At 39.0% G+C, this 22,909-nt stretch overlaps 1 protein-coding gene and 1 long non-coding RNA gene across 2 annotated transcripts; one reads left to right on the top strand and one right to left on the bottom strand.

Moving 5' to 3' along the window:
* Positions 1–6,757: 6,757 nt before the first annotated feature.
* On the bottom strand, positions 6,758–7,379 carry LOC141757247 (uncharacterized). The gene is made up of 2 exons (XR_012591611.1): positions 6,981–7,379; positions 6,758–6,948 (listed from the first exon to the last, which is right to left on the bottom strand). It is a non-coding gene; the product is annotated as an uncharacterized LOC141757247 (long non-coding RNA).
* Positions 7,380–16,481: 9,102 nt separating this feature from the next.
* On the top strand, positions 16,482–22,201 carry tescb (tescalcin b). Its single transcript, XM_074617964.1, has 8 exons — positions 16,482–16,742; positions 17,403–17,472; positions 18,170–18,250; positions 18,359–18,498; positions 18,586–18,647; positions 18,880–18,987; positions 20,349–20,396; positions 20,598–22,201. The coding sequence occupies exons 1-8, from the start codon at positions 16,679–16,681 to the stop codon at positions 20,673–20,675; spliced, it is 651 nt and encodes a 216-aa protein (XP_074474065.1). The 5' UTR covers positions 16,482–16,678; the 3' UTR covers positions 20,676–22,201.
* The last annotated feature ends 708 nt before the right edge of the window (positions 22,202–22,909 follow it).

The following is a 22,909-nucleotide window of genomic DNA, read 5'->3' as shown; positions in this document are numbered from 1 at the left end:
AATTGTAACACAGCATTACATAATGCAATTTTAGTAGAGTAATGTGTAATTCGATTCCAGACAACAGTACAATAAGATGATACAAAATCATACACTTCTGTATGGTATAACACAATATTATATAACAGCATAATTTGATCCACAGTATGACAAATGAGCTAAAGTTCAAAAGTAATTCCTCTTTTGACATTCATATTGGCACATTGGTGCCCTCATGTAAATCTCATTATAGCTCCACCCAACTTAAACCTGAGCAGACGTCTAATCAGACAGAATTATTGAAGACATAAATGTGTGCAGGTTAAATCGTGGCCTGCTTTCTAAATAGGCGATCCTTTCAGATTAAAAGCACAGTTTGGTAAAGTCAAGATGTTTTTAGTCCGTGAATTTTAATATATGAAGAATCCTGATATAATTAGATTTTTCCGCAACACGGAGGAACAACAATGGCGGCTCCTGAAGAGGTGAACGTAGATGCTGCAATGGCATCAGTTATATCAGAACTGGAGAGTATTTCTTCATTGAAAGAGGAGCAGAGAACGACCATGAAGTCTTTTCTCGAAGGAAAAGATGTTTTCGCTTTTCTCCCGACTGGTTTCACGAAGAGTTTGAATGACAGATGGTTCATTTAATCACCTGCCAAGTTTATTTTTTACCCTTTTCCAAACTGTTTCCAACGACGGCTTCTCAGATGGTTCTGGGCATCAAACCATCTGGCAGGTCAGGATAAAACTCTCCTACTTTGAGACCTTTTTGGAAAGGCCTCTTTTGGAGAGTGAGACGGTTCATAAAAGTTGCCCTCTGGATCGGCTGGATGTTCCTGCTGCCCAAATCTGATTGACCAGATGTAATTCTGTCTGAAGGAGGGCCGTGATTTGGAGATCACTGCAAATTTCTCCTTGAAGTTTCTTCCCGAAACTAATTTGGAAAAGCTTCAAAGCACCATCGAGCTACGTATATGGCTGACTAGTTTTGAATTTTAGATGCCACGTGTCGAGTGTTGCTGCCCGACGCTCTGTGATTGATTACCCTACTGCTCCCCTATTATGGATCCACTGCCGGCATCACAGACTGTGACTGAATAATAATGACCCTGATAAACAATTAAAATCTGTATTTGCAGCAAGAACACAACAGACGTCAGACGGCAATGACAGCGAAGGTTAGCCTGGGTGTTAAAACTCAGGTGAAGTCTCTAAAGGGACTCCATCCAACAGCTTGCATGGACATGTTCAGCCAACCATAGATGAGCCCGGTAGATGTGTTGTGTGCATTTAACCCAGACATCCTCCTTTCCTGTCAAGCTTAAGGAGAATCACTTACAGAAGACCTACCATTAAATCCCCATCCATCTTAGCCTGTAGTTCAAAAAGGTGGTGGGTGAAATAGCAGACACAAGTCGGTCTGTGTGTATGCTAAACGAAAAAAAGCTCTTCAAAAGCTCTTTGACTCACATAGGTCTCAAGTGATACCCATAAATTGGGCAACAGCCATCACAATCCCCTGACCTTGACTGCAATGCAGCAGGTAAACATTACAGCTGATCACCGCCGTGCCTCAGCACAGCGTGACACAGGCCGGTATCTCGACACAACAGGTCTTTTCTGAACGCTAAGCTGGGACCCGCGGAGCGCCTGAGCCTCGGATATATGATATACTGTATATGATATAGCTGCTCGAGTGCCCATCCTTCCTGCTGAAGCACTGCACGTCAGGTTTTTCACACAGTGCAGGAGAGTGAATAGAAGGATGAAGGAGGAGACACAGGTCACAAACAATACCGCACTGATGCAGTGAGCGACCGCAGCGCCGAGCAGCAGGGATGGGGATTCTTCTCAACTTTAAAGTGATAGTCAGCATCTTTCGGGTGCACCATTCCCCAGACTAAACCGATTCCAAGAATTTCTTCAAGGTCAGCATACAAAAGACAGCATAGATCAAGGGTGGCTCTATCATTTTTATATGCACCAGGATGTAGCCATTTTCTTTTACTTGAACCACAAACACTGCCCTTTTCACAAAGCATCTGAATTTCTACACGTGTTACTTTTATAGTATTTAACCAGGATTATTATAGTAAACTAAAACTGAGACTAAAATTAAAATAAGCAGTGAAAAATATTTTTAGTATTCTAAAACTATATCCTTTAAGAAAAACTAAACTGAAACAATATTGCCTAAGTAAAAAAAAAATTAAATAAAAATAAACTATTTAATTTAAAAAAAAGGAGACAGCATGAATTTCTGTCAATTCTCGTGATATTGAACTGACTTGCCCTTCCAGGAGCTATGTGTGATGCTTCACATCGGACTCTAATGGTACATGACCACAGCCTTCGTCCTTCATTCGCTTGTAAGCAGTCGTGCATTGGCCGCTCCTCATTTGTATAAGGTTGAGTTAAGTCTAGGCTACTTTATGCAATCACGCTGCCTCTGGAAACCCCCGAGAAACTTTTAAACTAACCGTTGTCGATCCAAAATAAAGACGGATTCAGTAACTGCATGGATTATTTCTCGCATGAAATGTTTTCAGAAACACATTTTGGTGAAATATTTTTGTGATATAACAGAAGAAAATTTCGGAACCAAACGAGCTGTTTGGAAACAGCTCGTTTGGTTCCGGTTTGAAAGCTGGGAGCAGCAGCCTACGAATGAGAGCGTTTGTCTTATCAGGTGCTGAGTGCCTTGTGTCTAATGGCAGCCCATCAAGCGTCCAATGCTGGGAAGCGAGGCGATCCCTCGCGATAAAAAATTTCCTTGTGCAGCAGGAGGAAGGAGGGCTGGGTCAACTCTGTCCTCTTTTCACATACAAATCAAATTGTTTTGTTAATGTATTGCAATAAAAATTAAAAATAAAAACGCACCTGTGGACATGTACCATAAAGTAGCACAAAAATTAAACATTATAACCACATCTATACAGTTCTCCAGCCATGTATTTTGTATGTACATGTATGTACTTCTGAGAGATTATACAAAACAAACGGCTGTAAATGTAAAACTAAATATATAAAACCTAAAACTAAACCTTTCTGAAAAACTGAAACTTAACTAAAATGAAATTGAAAAGTCAAAAATAAAAAAAAAACTAATTTTTACTATTCAAAACTTTTAAAGCCTTGGTCTATACCTATTCACAAATCAGTACACTGCCCATAAAAATATATTTTCTTCAGAATATTTCTTGTTTGATTTAAATATTAACCAGCGTCCCTTCAAACTACAAAGCTGATGTCTCTGTGGAATTCTTCCTGTCCCCCATGCAAAAAAAGAAAGAGCAACAGGAAGACGAGGATGAAACTGGTTGAAACTCCCTTGATGGCCAAAACTCTTTTGAAGCTCCCCTGACTGCCTTCAGGAAGCTGCACAAGACACATGGAATCGTTCAAGATGAAGACAGACAGTGATACTTTGGGTCACTTAATAAAATAAAGTGATGATTTATCATCAGCAATGTCTTCAACACCCATCACTTTTTTAAACAATAAACAGCGGCATGTTTTAGGTTTGCTCAGTTGCAGAATTTTCTAGGTTCTGTTTGAAAAATAACCCAATGACTCAGCATTGTTTGGTATGATAATCTTTTTGTTGTCTAAAATAAGAATCCCAAGTATTAAAAACCTAATCTTCAATACTGCGTGTCTGTAGAAATACAAGTAAATAGTGTCTATTTCCTGGCAGGTATGGCTGAGGAACTGTGTGTTTACTACCATAGCACTGACCTTGGCTCATGACAATGCATTTTTATGTAAGCTTACATCAGTGTGTGTTGTTTACTTTCGTAGGTCGAATACAAAAAACTGCTGTGTTGTCAGACCAGGAGGAATAGGTGTTTTTTAAGACAAGCTTTTCAAAATGGGATATTGCATGGCTTACACAGATACAGCCTTAACCTTCAGTAGTATATTGAAATTCATTGAATAGGACGTTACGTTTTATAACAAATTCTGTTAGCTTTGTTAGTGTATCAAAGATTAACCAAACGGACTCTGACTTACTTTACCATACTACTATATACTGTAGCAGCGAATCCTCCTACAACGGTTCGTATGAGATCTTACGTAAAGTTATTCTTCATTTTTTGTGTGTTTTCCTACAAATGTGTAGCAACACGTGACCAATGTCAATTTCCGCTCATTACATGCATACAGTCTGTTCAAAATAAACTTCCGTCTTCGCAGGAAACAGCTAGGTTAGGTTTAGGCAACAAAACGACTTAGTTAGGTTGAGAAAGAGATCGTGGTTTGGGATAAAATAGCTCCCGAAGTGGCATTACTTAATTGCGGAAGTTACGTGACAAATAAGTCAACATTATTGTCTGGTTTCACACGGGGTACGAACACCGGTCTCCTGGGCAAAAGTCCGGATGTTTTTGGCTTTTTGTCTCTCTTTACACATCCTGGTTCATGATTATGTGGATTACATACAAATTGATTTGGGGGGATATTGGGGGAATTACAGTGCATTACTTTTTGCAGGTATAGCTACAGACTGTGTATGAGAACAGCCTGACTGTATGACACCTCATTTTCAAAGTAACATAAAAGATAATGGCATTAAAGCCTCATATCTGTACACTGCAAGACAATTATGTGTACTTTGAAGAACAAATTTAATAGCAATCTGCCAACTACATGATAACACAGCTTGGATATATATGGAAGGTCAGGGGGTCTCATCAACATTAGATTTAATCTGCTGGGGACCGGCAGCATATTAACAATTTGCGTAGTTCCTGCTGTAGATTAACCTACAACAATAATTGTTTTGCAGCTTTATAGTTGTTTTTTTAATATCCAGGTAAATATTTTGTTACAATGTCCACAAGGCTGGATTGCCAACTCAACAAAGTGGGCAACTCTCCCAGGTTTACTGCATGTCAACTGGTTTTGGGCTATTTGATTAATTAGAGTGTGCACCACTGAGGTACAATATCAACTAAAGTGGGCCCTACTTTATTAGCTAATTTAAAATCCTCTGTTTTATAAGGGCCCTGTGTCAAAATCTAGAGCGTTATTATTTTTGTTCATATTGTGCTCGGGATACATATTCCTAATTAAGTTGTTTTTAGGCTAGCGGCATGGCCCTATGGTAGGTAAAGTCAGTCTGTCGGCGAGCTCACCATCTCTGAAATACTGTATATTACCATTGGATGTAGACCTTTTCATCTAGTGCTCCAGCAGGTCAAAGTTTTAACTTGTATTCACTATGTCACCTTTTGAAAAGACATTCATGGTTCCTGGACGATGAGTCTGATTTGGTGATCCCCTGACTTTTCCTCTAGCACTACCACAAGGTTAATATTTGTTGTTTTAAGTGAATTGTCTTCAAAACTGTTGGATGAATTGACCCTGAATTTGGTACAATCATATTGAATCTTAATCTTTTTAATGAAGTTACCACGATCTAACACACTTTTAGTATTTATTCCAGCATAGGAGTACTCGTTGCACAGTTGTCAATGGGAACAACATGGAGCAGTCATGACTGTTCATGCACCGTGTCGAGGGATTTCTAGTGTTTCATTTTCACCCTGTTGGCTTGAGGGGGTCATATCAGACCAGAATATATTGACTTGGTTTCATTTAGTAATCAAATCACAGCACATAGGGACAGAACCTCGCCCAGAAGGGTCGATTATAATCACAGGTTCTTGTGCTCCGTCCAATCATCACATATTCATCTGAGTACAGGACAGTCTGCCACCTCTGTGACGCCCCTCATCTTCTTAATATTCTCTCTCTTAAGGTTTCAACAGCTGTCCTTGCTTTTGATAGCAAAATGTATAATTTTATGCATATTTTCCTGTAATTTAGCATATTCCACATCAATTTACATTTAGGCTCAATAGACTTGCATAAAGTTCATGATTTGAATTTCTAATGATGAGCCTACCGAAGGGTCTGTGAGGTTAAAGCATCACTTAATCCTAAATTAACGTCTAAGCAAACCAGTTAACATGTTGGCATTCAGAGCCGTGAGTCCATAAACACTTCTGTTATAAACTTTGATTACACTTAAGGTCAGAGCAATGGGACTGAATCCTTGAGATTGGCGACTCTAATGGAACAATATAGATACTATTATCAGTATTTCCACATTATGACCTTTGCATATGATTATTCCTTCACCATGAAATCACTGGAAACACTCAATTTTGTGCCACTAATACAACATTATAGGGCATAAAACATTCAATGCATGAACTTGATATTTAGATAATCATACTTGGCAAATAAGACATTACTATGTGTTATAGGTTAAAGCTGAGCATAACTTTCACACACCGACTATGAGCTGCCTGCTTAACAATAAGGCCAACATACCCTTTACCGATAAACATTTTATTTTAAATAGCTGCAAGTAAGGTGATCCATCTTAAGTACATGCTGTAAGCACTATGCCCCAGCCGACCAGCACACTTATTAACCAGGGGCCTCATGTATAAAAGACTGCGCAGCTTTCACACTGGAAGATGGCGTACTCACAAAATTGGAAAAGTACGTACGCACAGAAATTTTCACATGTATAAAACCATGCGCACGCCTGTTCCTGCGCACCTTTCCTTTATACATCCCACTTGACGTGAAATTGAGCGCAGCTGCACGTGCCACTTGGTCCGCCTTGTCTCCTCCCATTAATAACTATGCAAATGACTATAAACACGCGCCCTGCTGTCACTTATTGTCCAAATAACAACGGCAAATCACGCTGGAAAAGGAACAAAAAAGAAGAATTTCACAGAGTGTGAAATTGAAGTGTTTGTTACTGAGGTGGAAGCTAGAAAACATATTTTATTTGATGGTCTTTCATCAGGAATCAGTAACAAACGCAACGTCTCCACAGCAGCTGACCGTGCGCACCCGAAGGTTCCCGAAGGCTTCCGAAGGCGCACGATCAGCTGCGCCCCGTGCCTCGACTGCTGAGGGGCGCCGGTCTGGCCGCGTCCTCAAATATACTATACGCTGTGCTGGAGTCACAGAGAGAGATTGTCAATACAATGAAGGATAATATATATATATATATATATATGCAACGAATTAAAAAGAATGAATGATGGTGGGATAAGTCATATATTAAAAGACCTTGTTGAAAAATAAATGTTTGTCTCAACTCACCTCGTTGCTTTACATTCTGTGTATCTCATCCAAACGGCGCCATATAGCTGCTGCATTTGGCTCATTGTTAGGTGTGCCAGGGTCCGGTTCATCCATCTGTAGCTCCAGGGGACACAGGCTCACCACGGAGGTTTGCCACATTGTGCAGCACGCGATTTTGTTTTTGGCACGGTGGTTAAGTCATGCCATCTCTGGGAAATTAGTTTAAATGTGTTTTTGTTGTGCCTCTCTGATGTTAAACTTTATGCGCAAACTAGTTAAGAAATATGTGGGTTGTTTTTTTTGATCCCACATCATAAATAAAGCTCAGTAAGTTGAGTGGAAAAAAATATTTTTACACATTTAGCGAGTTTCAGGACTTTGTAGTTTGACACTGCCAGATGACAGAGTTTGGAGGACGGCCCGCACATTCTCACGACTGGTCTAGAGTTTGCGGCACGGTACGCACATTCTCACGTCACGTTGATTTTTATACATCCCGGCGTGAGCGTGAAACACAGCGTACGCAACATTTTAGTACGTACGCACCGTTTATACATGAGGCCCCAGGAGGAGAAGGAAAACTGCAAATTTTATACAGTTAGTAGCAGAAGAAACCCAGCTCAGTTTCCTCTCTGGCTCACTGTAGCCTCAGGGAAACGCTGTAGGACAAATTGTACCTTAGCAACCTGAACTAGGCATGGCAGGTCTGTTACGCTCTGAATTTATGTGTGCATGGAGCTGTAGTGAGGGTGATACTCTGCATTTAAAGAAAACGGATGGTGGTGTCTTTTTATCAGCCTTTCCAAAACTAAAAACACAACAAAAGTGTAAGGAATGGATTAAACAGTGTTTATCAGCTCTAATGCAGTGGTTGCCAAATTATTTTCCTTGAAGCCCCCCCCCTTCTTGTATATAAGAAAAGCTGAGCACCCCAGCCCCCATATTTTCTGATGTCATCAGCCTTAAAAAAATGTGCGTTCAAGTCCTTGAACAAAATCCTCAATTTGAATAAGTTGATTCAGTGTGGCTAAACAGCAATAAATATGGATTGAATCCGAATATTTTGTTAGACAAAAACATGTTGTGAACTTTGGAAATGATTTATATTTATCTTTTTCAATACATTTTGACTTTTGGACTTTACAATGCTCTCTGGAGTTATTGCAGATATTTGGATCACACAAGTCGGAAAAAATCCTACGCAGCCACCACTGGAATCTAATCTACTAATAGTATAATATAATATTAGTGTAACCTGATCTTTATCTGCAACTGTGCAGAAATACCGGGTTTATACAGTAGTATATATACTGTAGTTAATAGTTTTATATACAGACTGTTGTATAAATTATCCAGTAAGTGTGTTATTATGATTTTAGTTATACATGTGCAAATCTAATTTTGACGACCTCAGAGCAGACAAGTAGGAACTGAGCATTACTTCCAAGGCCAAAAAGCACACCATTAACTGACTTGGGTAGGCCTACTTTAGTTTGTGATGTTACAAAAAAAAAGCAGTTTTCCTGACTAACACATCTGCCTTTAAGTATTTCACCACTGAGTGGAAGCCAACAGAGCCTACTTTACTGAAACATGTAAACTTGGGTAGAAACATTTTTGATTGAATCAGTGCGCTAAATACTTTAAATGATGATAATGCTGAGAACAAATAGGATTGAATGCAAATGTTGGACACTTTGAAATTTGGTGACACTCTGATGGCATTTTCTGCGTTTTGCGGATGACGCTCTCCTTTTTGCTTCAAAGGATTGCGACCTTTGGTTTGAAGCTGAATGTGATGCAGGAAAAATGTTGATTGCTCAATCTGGGTGAGGAGGGGAGCAGCTGTCTCAAGTGGAGGAGTTCAGGTGAGGTATTGTAGAGTGATGTTTGTGAGATTGATAGGAGCATTAAGTTGTTAGGCTGGCAGACTTCGTATGAGCATGTGGCGGTGAAGTGAGAGCTGAGCTATAAAGTATAACTCTCAATTTATCAGTCAGTCCGATGACTCGACATTGAACAACTGCTCCTTTTGCATTGTGAGGAGCAGTTTAAGTGGTCTGGGCATCTCATGAAAGTGTCGGGCTCTGTTGAGAGGTGTCGCTCAGGCATGACCAACTGGGAAGACACCCCAGAAAAGACCCACGACACACTAGAGAGATTAAATCTCCCACCTGGCCTGGGAGGGATGAGGGTTCTCTCCCAGGGGGAGCTGGAGCAAGTTGTTGGGGGAAAAAGACCATTTTGTCTTCACTTGAAACTGTATAGTTTTGATGGATTTATGTTCTATAATGGCTTTTATATTTCTAAAACTCCACTGACCTTTCTACAACCTTACTGTCTTGCACCATTACTTAGTTTCGACTTTGGCTGTCTCTAAACTGCATGTACTCTGAAATTGATTTCTTTCTGTCTGGAGATCAGAGCATGCCCTGTCCACGCCTCTGCAATCCCTGCTCCTTTTTTATTTTGACAAACCAAGGGCAAAAAGTTAAAAAAAGACACACCTTTATATCCTTTTATGTGCCATCAATTCAAAAGCAAACTGTGAAAATGCTGTGAAATCACCTTAGTGATTTACTTCACTAGACTGAGTAATAAGATTAAGGTGACAGTACAAGCACTGTCATTCCTACTCGCAGTTGGACACGAAGTCTTGCTTTGTGAAATCATTTTTTCTTTTTAGCCACATAGACAGAAGATGTTTTTCAGCTTATCCTTCTCATGAGGTACGGTAATTATCTCTAACTCAATTTTCAGCACCCTGTCTCTGGATGTTTTGATATTGGAACTGGGTCACCTTTAAAGTAAAGGAAGTAATAAATAGTACACAAACAAAAGCTGGCTTCTAAACTTATTTCAGATCCATTTATATTAATGTATAGCATTTTTATGTAAATATGGGGTGACCATTCAGAAATCTGTCATCCACTCATTTGTATTGATTTATTTGTATTAAAGCAGCAGTACGCAGATTTGGAGCAAATGTGATTAAAAAAAGTTATTTTTGTAAAACGGTCACTCGCAAACTCTGATCAAACGGTCAAACTAGGCAGCGCTGATCAAATATGAATCAATATTCTTACTGTTACTGTAATATCTATTTCTCGCCTCAAATGTTGAAATGACCTGTGATTGGCGTCACGGGCCAGATTTTCTAAAGCCTGAAAACAGAGCCATAGTTTTCTCTCAGAACACTTGAATTACAATATGCTGAAAGGTTATTATGGATTTTTTGCCCAATGATGCCAAAAACACTCTGCCTCCTGCAGGTTTAATGTGAAATTAAAGGTTTTCTGAAGTTTTTATGAGACAAAAAAATCAGAGGCAACACAGATTGATGCTTAACTTACTTTTACTTTTAAGTCCGCCTATTTAGCATATACAAACATGTAATTAATGGTTTATAACACATTATAATGTAGTTGTATGCAGCCATAATGACATGTTTAAGTGCTTATTAGTTTATTTATTAATTTATCAGCAACTATAACACCTATATTCCTCCATATATATTTAATATTATTATAATAACTGTGCTACATTATCTTTTTATACACCAGCCTCCACTTATGGTCACACACAGGAGGAGTTAGGTTGACAAATACATTAATACACATCTGCTTACAACTACATCATAGTGTGATGTAAACCATTTACTAAATGTTGATACACTGCGTATGAATGCTAAATAGACAGGGACTTAGATTCACATCAAACAATCTTACAATGTCATTGTGAGATATAAAGACATCACACTCACACAATGAGATGTGGTGACAATAGAAATAATATTGCTGCGTGTGGTTCTTCAGGATGTGGATAAAAATCACTCAGCAGAAATTGTCTTTCTATTCTTTCGCTTGAGGAAATGGATCAAAAGCTATCGCACAAACTTCATAAGTAACCAAATTTCACCGGTGCAAATATCAAGAAATGTGTTTTTGATGTTAATACAAAGGCTCGTCTACTTGAATTGCTGTCATCAGCGGCTCGGAAAAAAACAGCAGAGGGAGAACATTTCATTTCCATTTAACTGCTGATAATTATTCTTCATAAACATCCTTCTAAGTACAAACAACAGACTCCATCAGAAAGTCAGCTTCACCTGGTTTATTTTGAGTGTTTTGTTTGAGCACAGGCAGCCTGCCAATATCTTATGAATCTCATGCACCGATGTGTGTGCGTCTGTGTGTCATTGACAAAAAGAGATGTGTGTGTGTGTGAATGTGGAGATGGCAGTGTGTCTAACGTACGTCTGTTCGGTGAAAGGAAGAGGCAGACAGGTGAAAAGAGAGATGGAGAAAGAGCGAGACATGTCGCAGCACCCTCAGGACGTCTCCTCTCTATGAGCAGCTGTTGTCTGAGAGCTGGAGGCAGCACTGCGGCGCCCTGTCAACTCCTTCTCCCAACAGAAGCCCCCGTGCATGCAAAACAGGCTCAGGCCGCCCTCTCTCCTTGGCCACGCTTTTTCCGCCCCTTTTTGTCTCCGTATATAACAGACACCTCCTTATTTCCCCCCCCCCACCCCCCCTCCTCTCTCTCTTCTCTCTGAAGCGGAGTCTTCATTCAAATCAATTTCAAGCCGTCAGGCGTAGTGCGCTCGGTAATAGTTACAACGCGCGCAAACACAATACGCTGCAAGTGAGACAATTTTATGGTAAGGAACATTTCAAGGGCAGAGACCGATAGAGAATAGAAAATGTATTGGGGTTTTTTCAGGACCAGATTGATTGTGTACTACTAGATGCATAAATTACCCCGCACGGGGAAAATATTTGAACACGTTCTGATTCGGTCGACCTCTTTCTACCACAATCATCCTCCTGTACTCTCAGCTGTCAGAGGCCAATAGCTTACAGATATTTAAAGCATTACTTTTCATTGTTGGGTCGCTCATATAAGTGGCACTGTGTTAACAAAACAGACCAAATCTAAATCCACAATATACATGTCATGCAGAATATGATCTTTGACCTTGTGCATTCCCACGTTTTTTAACTGTGTTCAAAGATATAATCTACTGAATAGTTATTTGTGATTGAGCCCATTAAAAAGATGTTAATAGTTGTTTTATTGTGCAAGGCGAGGCTGGATCAACCAGATTGACAAAGTGGTCAACTTCCCCAAGGTCCCAGACCCCTATAGGCGCTCCAAAAGCCCTATTGGTTGTACATAATTTGCAAAATTTGCACCACCAAAGTACAATATCAACTAAGGTGAGTCGTGCTTTATCAATTAATCTTGAGCCTGTCTTGTTGAGAGGCCCTGTGTCAAAATGTAGAACAACCTGGTCTCACGGGAAGGCGTATAAATAGCACGAGACAGTACAACATTCCACGTTTCATGGGAACGCATTTTAGGCTTTTCACGCGTCATTTGTACGCCGCTTTTTGCTGTCATTTGTACGCCACGCAGCCAATCTACGGTAACGTCCGCAGTTAGGTTTAGGCAACAAAACCACTTGGTTCGGTTTAGGGAGAAAAAAAACGCCATGGCTGAAATAAGTACGCAAACTAAGTAAAATACGTACGTAACCACGTAACATAAGTACGGAAAACACGTCACAAACATCACTAAAAACATGTGAAAAATATCACTAACTAAACTCGCAAATCGAAACACCGGTCTCGAATACCGGCCTCCTGGTTGAAAGTCCTGTGTTTGTTGGACCCATCCATTTTCACTTTTTATTCTACGTCACTAGCTCTGAGAAGGTGTTCTTATTGCACGCTAAGTACCTTGCACATTATCGCGGAATTCATACACCTTTTCCTGCAAACAGGCCATTATTTTAGTGTACATTTTGCACATTCCCAAATAAAGTCATGTTTAATCAATTTGCTGAATGGCACACAGAAAACAGGGGGCCAAAAAGTGTTCCAGCACAGCAGTAATGGTTGGCTTTCTGGGTCTATGGGTAGGAGAGTGTGGACAATAAGAGCCCATGAACAAATTATTGCCCCCCTGACAAGTTAACTCGCTATATAGCGCAAGGACAAATGTTATGACACAGTTTGCATTTTATCACAGTCATAATTTGGCACAGGGAGCATAACGAGCTCTCCCAGGAGATAATTGTATCTTGAGGGGGGACTCTGATTAACCATGTTGTATCATAGCAAGTTTACAGAGTGCTCACGATAAAGTGCCACTATTACTGCACCTTTTATGTACTTAATATTTGATTAGTGTCATCATGGGGCTTTCAGATTTACCTAATGGACTGTTTTATAAGTTTATGCTTAAGCTTAAAAAGTGACAATTTCTCAACAATCCTCAGGTGTGAATACAGTATTGTGCAGGATAATACTCAGATTTTAAGAGAAATGTAAACAAAGGGAGATTAGTAGGATACAATAAAAGGATAAGATGATTATTTTTCAAGCAGTTCACTTGTGTTGCTATTGTCCTTACGATGCCTGTTGATTCTCTATTATCAGTGACAGCTAATTGCTCATGACCGGAGGATGCAGCAGTTGCAGACGGTGGGGCTCGACAGCTTTGGAAACAGCTGCAGAGTGAGACAGGTTGGGATCAGCTTATTATAGTTTAATAAAGACCACAATGCCTTGCGAATGATGGTGAAAGAAAATTGGCGGTAGTTAATTTGTTGACACTGAATACTGAAAATGAGTATCTATCCTATGGTTTAACAATACATTCAATACAATGAATGTAACGAGAATGACATGATATGGAACCACAGATGCTACCCTTAAGTGACTAAGATGAAACATTATGAAATAAAGGTATTTTAATGCACACAGGCACACACACCCTATATATTTTACCCCTGCTCTGATGAAAACATAACTGACATCAGGGATAATTGACCTTTCTCTCCAGCCAGAAACTGGTGTTACATTACATAGTTGACACAATGCTCCCACCATGTGGTGTACTTTAGCACTACATAGTTTTAATCAATAATATATTTAGCATGCAACTTGTTTCACTTGTGTTATTTACTGCAGTCCTCATGCTTTGATCATTTATGGAAACGTTTCAGACACATTTTGTGTGTCTCAGTGCACATTTTCACGTAAGCGTAAGGAATATAAAATTGGAACGAGATCAGAAACAGAATAAACTTTGGATACACCAGATGGATATTTCTTTTTTTGTTCGCACAAATACTGACTGAGATCTTCAAGATCATACGGATTAACCGGTTTTTATGTTATTTTTGATTGCATTTGAAAAACCCTGGAGCTCATGTAAATTCCTCATGCAAGGGCATTGTGGTTAATGAGACTTCCTTCATGTTGCGTCTCACAACAGAGAAACCTGTTGCCAACTGCTGACTCCTCTGTGGTTTGAAGCATTCAAACTTGTTGAACTTGAGGGACACACCCCAATAAGCAATGTCACAACAGGCCTTTTTCCACAGTGGCCTGCAATACTCCTGATGGTTTAATCTTTAATAATTACTGCTTTATTTATTTCTGTGTCAAGTGCTGATTTAAAAGAGTGTGTGGAGAAAGTATTGGTGTAGTCTGAGCCAGTCTGAGATGGAGGGAGTCATTTATGTCTGATGGTGGATGCAGATGGTCAAATTTAGTTCAGGAAGTTGTCATATCAGTCTGGCAGCTACATGACATTCAACCTGCTTCTACCATTGAGATTCAAAGTTTCATTCTTGACTTTCGAAACAGCAGTTGACAAAACAGTCTCACCTCAAGGTCCATTTTAGTAGCTGTTTTGGAGCTTTCGATTGTATCGAGGTCAAGACTGAACTTTGAGCCCCAACTTTTAAGCCAACATGGATGAGAAAGTCTTTGAAGTGCTCAGCAAAATTATTATGAATATATAAATATTATATGATCTATCAATGCCATGTTTTTATGGCTACACAATTACATCAAATAGAAATATTGTATTTCCTGTAGTGCAGCTGGACATATTTGTTATTTTTGGAAGAATCTTTGAAATATCCAGAATTTAAAATAACATTTTGTGGGTGTACAGTCTATGTTTTCAACACAGTTTTTGCTGCAAAATAGGACTTAAAACAGGTGGGTGGGAGCACCTGTGGAACTGGCAGAGATAAATGAATGAAAGAAATAAGTTGGGCTGATCATAATTCATGGTGAGACAAACTACTACACATTCACATTTTTTTTTTAACTTTTTTCGACATACTATAAAATTACTTTTTATGACTTTTTCAACACAATAGGCCCTACTATGACTTTTTTATGACTTTTTTTGACATATTATAGTATGATTTTTTTTAAACTTTTTTTCTACATACTATACAATGACTTTTTATGATTTGTTGACATAGTGGGTGTACTGTAACTTTTTTATTTTCAAAATAATAGGTTGTACTATGACATTTTAATGACTTTTTCAATATACTATACAATTCCTTTCATGACTTTTTTAAAACACTATACAATGAATTTTTATGACTTTTTCGACATAGCAGGTGTACTATGACTTTTTTTTCACTTTTTTCGACAGACTACACTATGACTGTTTCCGACATACGATAGGCCCTACTGTGACTTTTTTATGACTTTTTTCGACCTACCATCGTATGATTTTTTTCTCTCTACATACTACACAATGACCTCTTGTGATGTTTTGACATAGTGGGTGTACTATAATTTTTTTATTTATTTTTTTGCTTTTTTCAAAATAATAGGTTGTACTATGACTTTTTTATGACTTTTTTGATATACTATACAGTGACTTTTTGTGACTTTTTTTCGACATAGTATACTATGACTTTTTTTAGACTTAATATACTGTACTATACAAAATAAATTCAAATTTCTGTGCTTGAAACGTTATTATCTCTCATCTTTCAGTCATTTGAGTCTGTATTCTGATATCTGAGAACTACTTGTTCTTACTCTCCATCTTCCCAGCTTGGTACATTACTACTACTATTTGTTTTACTTTTTTTCAGCATACTATACAATGACTTTTTATGACTTTTTGACATAGTGGGTGTACTATAACATTTTTTTTGCTTTTTTCAAAATAATAGGTTGTACTATGACTTTTTTATGACTTACTACTTTTTGTGACTTTTTTTCAACATGAAAACATGACTTTTTTTTGACTTTTTTCAGCATACTATAGCCTACTATGACTTTCTTTTAGACATAATATACTGTACTATACAAAATACTTAAAATTTCTGTTCAGTTTGAAACGTTATCTATCATCTTTCAGTCACTTGAGCCTGTATTCTGATATCTGAGAACTCTACTTGCTCTTATACTCTCCATCTTCCCCTTCTGGTACATTACTACTATATAAACAAACAGTGAATGGTCGCTGCAGCCTCTGAATAAATCAACTAGTCCGGATGAATAATTGAAGCTGCAGCCTGTTGTTGTGTCGTCATCCGGACGGTATAGTCGCGGAAGTAGCTCGAGAGGATGAGACCTGCCTCGCGACCGCACAGGGACAAGAAGTGTGAGCTCGGGATCTGTCATACAAACACCAAAGGTGGAGATGGATGAGTGTGAGACTACATGATCCTCTGAGATCCGTGAACAATAACAACACTTTCGGTTCATTTCTGCTCATTCCGTCCGGTGGGAGATCCTTGTCGAGGTATGGGTGCTCTGCAGTCCTTACCTGGTCAACCACAATACGTTGATCTGGCGGAAAAGACTGGCTGTGAGTAATCATCATCGTTATTATTGTTTTGCTTTAGTGTTAAGGCATCAGTCAGACGTGTAGGATGTGTGCAAACATGATCTCACCGCACCGGAAATATGATTTCATTCACACTCATTTCTCATCTTAAAGGGGAAATCCGACCATTTCACAGTAAAAAGAGATGATCATTATTTGCCTTTTATAGTTTCCAGCATCTCTAAAGGAAAACCAGTCTGTGTGGTGCAAGCAGTAATCAATTATTTACATCGCAAGTTAATGGAAGTGTAACTTTACCCAGTTTACAGAGAGAGAGGTACAGTTAATAATAGATTAGACACTGTATTGAAAGCGTTGACACAACAGTTTAAGAGAAAGAGGGTAAATCTATTGTGACTTTTAGCTATTATGCAACAATAGCTACTTTAATTCACCTGTAGCCTCATATGAAAGAGATGTGTAATGTGCAGGTGACAGCAGACAGCAAACCAAAGTGTTTTACATAGAATATGAATATCCAAATGTGCTGCCTTGAACGCCTCCAGCAAAAATGTGTGAGGGAATAAAGAACTTGCTTATTTAAATGTCAAAATGATTAATATCTTATAGGTTTTGAAGCATTTTTTTTTTTATCATTTAGGCTATTTATGCATGCACAAAAATGAACTTTTCTGTTTTCAGTTTCATTTGAGCAGATTGCAGTCCTACATAAAAGATTCAAGCAGTTGAGCCACAATGAAGATACGCTGCTGTAAGTTTTATGATTTTTTTAAGCACTATGTGTTGTAATGTTTTTGTTTTTTTAAGTGCTACCTTCAGATTTTCGTTTCGTTATCATTTGATTTGTTTCTTTAAAGGACCAGTGTGTGGGATTTAGTGTCATGTGAGGTTGCAACCAATTGAGTGCCCTTCCGCTCACTCCTCCTTTTCCAAAACTGCGGTAACACCGTGGTATAGTTCAGGACCTTTGCCTCGCACTACTTCGGGAGCAAAGTCAGATGGCGGCTGGCAGTACCACGGTATTACACTCTGCGTGCGGCTCACTTTACCTCGGTTTCGTAAGTGTGTCGGAGAACTATACGGTGGCCTTCCGGTAGCGTAAAAGTTCAAATAGGGTCACTGTTTGGTTTGTCCGTTCTGAGCTACTGTAGAAACATGGCGGAGCAACATGAAGAGGACCCGCTCCCTATGTAGATATGAAGGGCTCAAAGAAAAACACAATGATTCTTAGTTTCAGGTGATTATATTCTAAATGTTATAATCTAATCCTACACACTGGCCCTTTAAGCAAATCAGCCTGGCAGCTACCCAGCTTTCTTTGGAAGTGGAAACCCGCCTAACAGGCTTTATGTTTAGCACACACAGCTTGCAACTTGTGGCCGTGATTATATATTGCAGTATGTGACACCATAAAAGCCACTCCTTAAAAATCCTCTTTACACCCTCAGGAGAGATCACTTCAGCCAAATCCCAGATCTAGCATGCAACCCCATCCGTACGCAGATAATAGAGGCCTTCTTTGACAGAAGGTACAGTGATGCCTGAACTTGTAGTATTGGGTGAGATAAGATTCAAGAATTTGCTGAAGTGCAGGGATCCGTACGTACTCAATCGCTCCATCTATATTTTCTTTTTAGAAACTTTCGTCAGAATGGCGTGGGCAACGTCGAGGAGATCGGCTTCGAGGAATTTCTGTTGGTCATGTCCCATTTCAGGCCCCCGTCACTGCACATGATGGCGGAACAGCGTGAGGATGTCAGGAGGGATAAACTGAGATGTGTGTGTCTTCAAATCACGCGATCACATGCTTGACGTTATCTGTGGCTGACACACAACTGACGGCTCTGTTTTTCTCTGCACGCAGTTTTATTCAACATGCATGACACCGACAATGACGGCACGATAACCCTCGAGGAGTACAGACACGTAAGCCTCTGCTCACTTCTGTTGACCAAATCTTGTGCACCTTTTTAATAAACTTTAGTCGTCATATAACCAGTGAAGATTGCAACAATCTCTACTCACAGTTTGAGGAAATAATGTGGATTTGACTGTCACCTGTGTCTGTTTTAATCAGCATCATTTGGACATTTTCAGCTGAAATTTGAAGGTGATCAGAAGATGCAGATTCTCTATTTTATTTCAACTTGTTGTCCAGGTGGTGGAGGAGCTGTTATCTCTCAGCGAGACCATGGAGAAGGACACAGCCAAAAGCATTGCAGATGCAGCCATGTTGGAGGTGGCCAGTATCTCAATGGGTCACATGGTATGTGAGCTGTAGTATAGCTAAAGATAACATTAAAGGGATAGTTTGGGTGTTTTGAAGTGGAGTTGTATGAGGTACTTATCCATATTCAGTGTATTTCTTACAGTAGATGACGGTCGGCACACCCCCAGTTTGGAGAAGCAGACAGGAGTTTGATGCACGAAAGCAAAGCAAAGTACCGCTGTGGAAGGGGGCTAACAGCAAAACGTATTTTAGCCACCTAAAAGAAAGGTGAATTAGAATATTTTCGCTGATTTACCTTGCCATGAGACAGCTATACAGTCTATGTTTCCGACGGGGAGCTGAAGCCGTTATCTATGCTCTCGCCAAAGCAATCAGACTCCTTTGAAAACAGGACTCGGTCAAAACCGAGTATAAGTCCGGACCGTGTATGGTCAGTCTGTGAAATTGTTATACAAATGGTCAGTGGTCATGTCTATAATGTTAAAGCCAGCGTTACATGTCCATCATGTCCAGCGAGGACACTAGGGGACGCGCTGCTCCACTCAACTGGCCGTTCAAGCGGTGACGTTCCCTAACGTGGAATGCATGTGATTGGTCCATGCAGGTTTTCTGCTTCCCGTTTCAAACAGGAAACAACATGGCAGCCTGCTAGTAAAATATCCGTTCTTCCGTCTAAACAATCGACCAAATTCTACTTCTGAAAACATTTTAAGCATGCCACTGCTGAATCTCGTTTTAGAGCTAGATCGCCTAGTTTGACAGCTGGGTCCAACTTTTGTGAGCCGGATGCGGCGCGCTGGACGGGCTCATTTGGATAAAGGACTGTTCCCTGCCTTTTTATTTTGAAGGAGCAATGGCCAATGAGGAAACTCCAACACTTGGCCGACCAATCGTGTAACTTCATCACTCAGTCAGTCAGTCACTCAGAGACAGCGTTTAATACAGTCATTTTACATCGCAGAACACTGGACAACTCCCGTGTTCTGCAAGGTCAAATTACATTTTTTTTTTCAATGTTGTCCAGTTGCTTTGGCAAGAGCATTGATGGATACAACGGCTTCAGTTCCCTGTCGTAAAGGGCTGTCTGACGGCAAGGTAAACCGGTGACAATATTCTAAATATAGTTTACAATTAAACCATTATTGTTTTTTTTAAGTGAGCCTTTCTTTTAGGTGACTAAAATACATATTGCTGCCGGCCCTATCCACAGCAGTACATTGCTTTGCTCCCATGTCGGTACTCCTGTCTGCTTCTCCAATCTGGGGGTGTGCCGACCGTTATCTACTGTAGGTAATACACCTACTATAGATAAGTACCTCATACAAACCTACTTCAAAATACCCAAACTATCCTTCTGTGCTGGATTCATTGTTTGTTTGTAACTTTTTCACACGCAGGAACCTGATGAATTCTATGAGGGAATCACGTTTGAGCATTTCCTCAAGGTTGGTACACAGAATACACACCATAATACAAAGTTTGCAAAAACTACTTTCTTAATTAATTACCACACTTTGAAAGTGCACTTTGGAGATTCAAATTTGTAGTTTTTGCAAAGTCAAATAATAAGTCAACCATACCACTTTCAAGGATGGTGACATTATCAGCAAAATACATTTTAAACAACTTAAAACTTTGTTTTTTAGTTGCTGACTGGCATTGAGGTTGAATCAAGAATGAACGTTCGCTTTTTGAATATGGACACGACAACCTTCTGTAAGTGAGGTTGGTACACTAAACTATGCAGTGACTTTGGGAAAACCCCGAAGGCGCATAATTACGGTTTCACTATCTGTTTGTCGCTTGCATTGAATAATATGCCTTACTCATGTTTGAATAACTATGCAAATTCGATGAAAACATGCAGATTTAATAGAAGTAGTTTATTTGATTGTGAGCAATAATATGAGATAATCAGTCCAATAACAACCAGCCTATTAGTAGTTGGACTAAGCAATAATCAGATATCCTTGTCTGGAGTAGCAGACAGTATGACTCTATGCATGCACATGTTGATGCTTGAAGAACCTTTAAAAATGTTAATGCCATAAATCAGTAATTATCAGGGATATAAAGGTTTGTCTTTAAATATATCTAGGTGTGTCTAATAATAGCAATGCAATCATTTGAAATGCCTTTTATTTATTATTGCAAATATGACACTTGGTGCATGCTCTGCACACATTTACATTTGCACAATAATACCCCATGAAACAGATCTGACTTCAGTTCACGATGTGTGTTTCTGATAAAAAGGAAACGGGGAGTGCTGTCATGCAAGATTAAACGCTGAAAAGCAGTATCTTATCAGTCCTTATTCACGGAAGACTGACTGATTCACACATGATAATTAGTCATAGAGACATTTTAATACAGATTGTGCATGAAAAGTCTCTCAAGTATCATAAAATCTTGAGAGACCGTCGTGCTTGATGGTGAAACGTTTTGTCTAACTACCCTTAAAACCCTCTGTATTCCAATTTATAATCCAACATGTGAACAAAGCGTTTGCAGCTTCATTGTGTCAGAAGTTTGAATTACTATACCAGCATTTAAAATGTTAAACCAAACTTAAGCTCTCAATGCTTGTTTCATTATCATTCACACTATTACTCCAATCTTTTGTTGTGACTTTTGTGGGAAAATAGACACATTTATGAGCAACAAGAACCAAGAACAGTAATCTCATATAAGCCTTTTCAAAAAGGTTCAAAATATCTTTCGCCCCATGTTTCCCGTCAAGCTCATACTACTGTCACTATCGGTTAAAAACAAAAATCAATACCTGTTTATTATGTCCCCATCTTTTGGTGTTGCTGTGCAGACAGGTATTGTGGCTTTGTGTTGTGTGTCAGATAATACTAACACTTAATTTTTTTAAATATTTCCCTTTCGAAAGCCAAGTGATAGACTGTCTAGAATGCCCAAAGATACCCATCAGCACTTCTGATGCACTTCAATGTATTCAGTCATGGGTGTATGCTGCCCTCCATGGGTTAAAACATGTAAAGCATGTTAAATGATAATGAACCTGCACCTGATATTTCTGTCATTTCTATAGTATGTTTTTTTTAGTAGGTTCTGTATGATCTAGTGCTTTTCAACATGGTACATGTTGGGTCATTGGTTTGCAGGTACTCATCAATTGAATGATTATATTTGTCACTTTTACTGTCTGTGTCATTGTAACATTAAAGCTTTTACTTTGTAAAGCTGTCCATATTTTTGCAATAAAATATGACATACAGTATGTAATTGTGTTTCAGATTTCTAATTGACTACTTGTGTTCATTAGTGGACAGTCACGTTGAAAATCATTCTGTTTTATCTCTCTTTGGTTCTGTAGAGAAATGTTGCTGAAGTTTTCACTTATTCAGTGAAATATATATATATAGCTATACCAGATGGATTGGCACAAACATTTTGCAGAGACATTACCAGATGATGTATCCTCATGATTTTGATTAAAACCTCTGACTTATTCTCTAGCGCCACCATCAGGTTGAAATTATTTTTTTAATTTAAATTTCTCATCAAATATTAGATGGGTTGCCATAAAAATTGGGTAAAAACATTGGTGACCCTGAACTGTAATGACTTTGGTTATCCCTTAACATGTAGCGCCATCATCAGGTCACAATTTCAATTTGGTCCAATATATTGTTTTATGACCAAATACATGCAAAACACACACACACACACACACACAATAGAGATGGACAATTGAAGTAAAACAAATCTCTTACTTTCTAATAACCTAAGCCGTAGCCTTAGGAAGAAATGCCTAAAATAGCATACCCAAAATGAATCTGGAATAGCTCCTCAACCATAAGGCTTATATGCATATTTCTGGTCTCCTTTGAAAGGTAAGAAGCTAAGGAATATGAATCCACTGTACGTAAACATATTTCTATTACCATTTCAGAGTAAAATTATCCCGTTATTTGAACATAATGCA

The sequence above is a fragment of the Sebastes fasciatus genome, chromosome 19, assembly GCF_043250625.1.
Source record: "Sebastes fasciatus isolate fSebFas1 chromosome 19, fSebFas1.pri, whole genome shotgun sequence".
Lineage (NCBI taxonomy): Eukaryota > Metazoa > Chordata > Actinopteri > Perciformes > Sebastidae > Sebastes > Sebastes fasciatus.
This window is presented reverse-complemented; position numbering and strand designations above follow the sequence as displayed.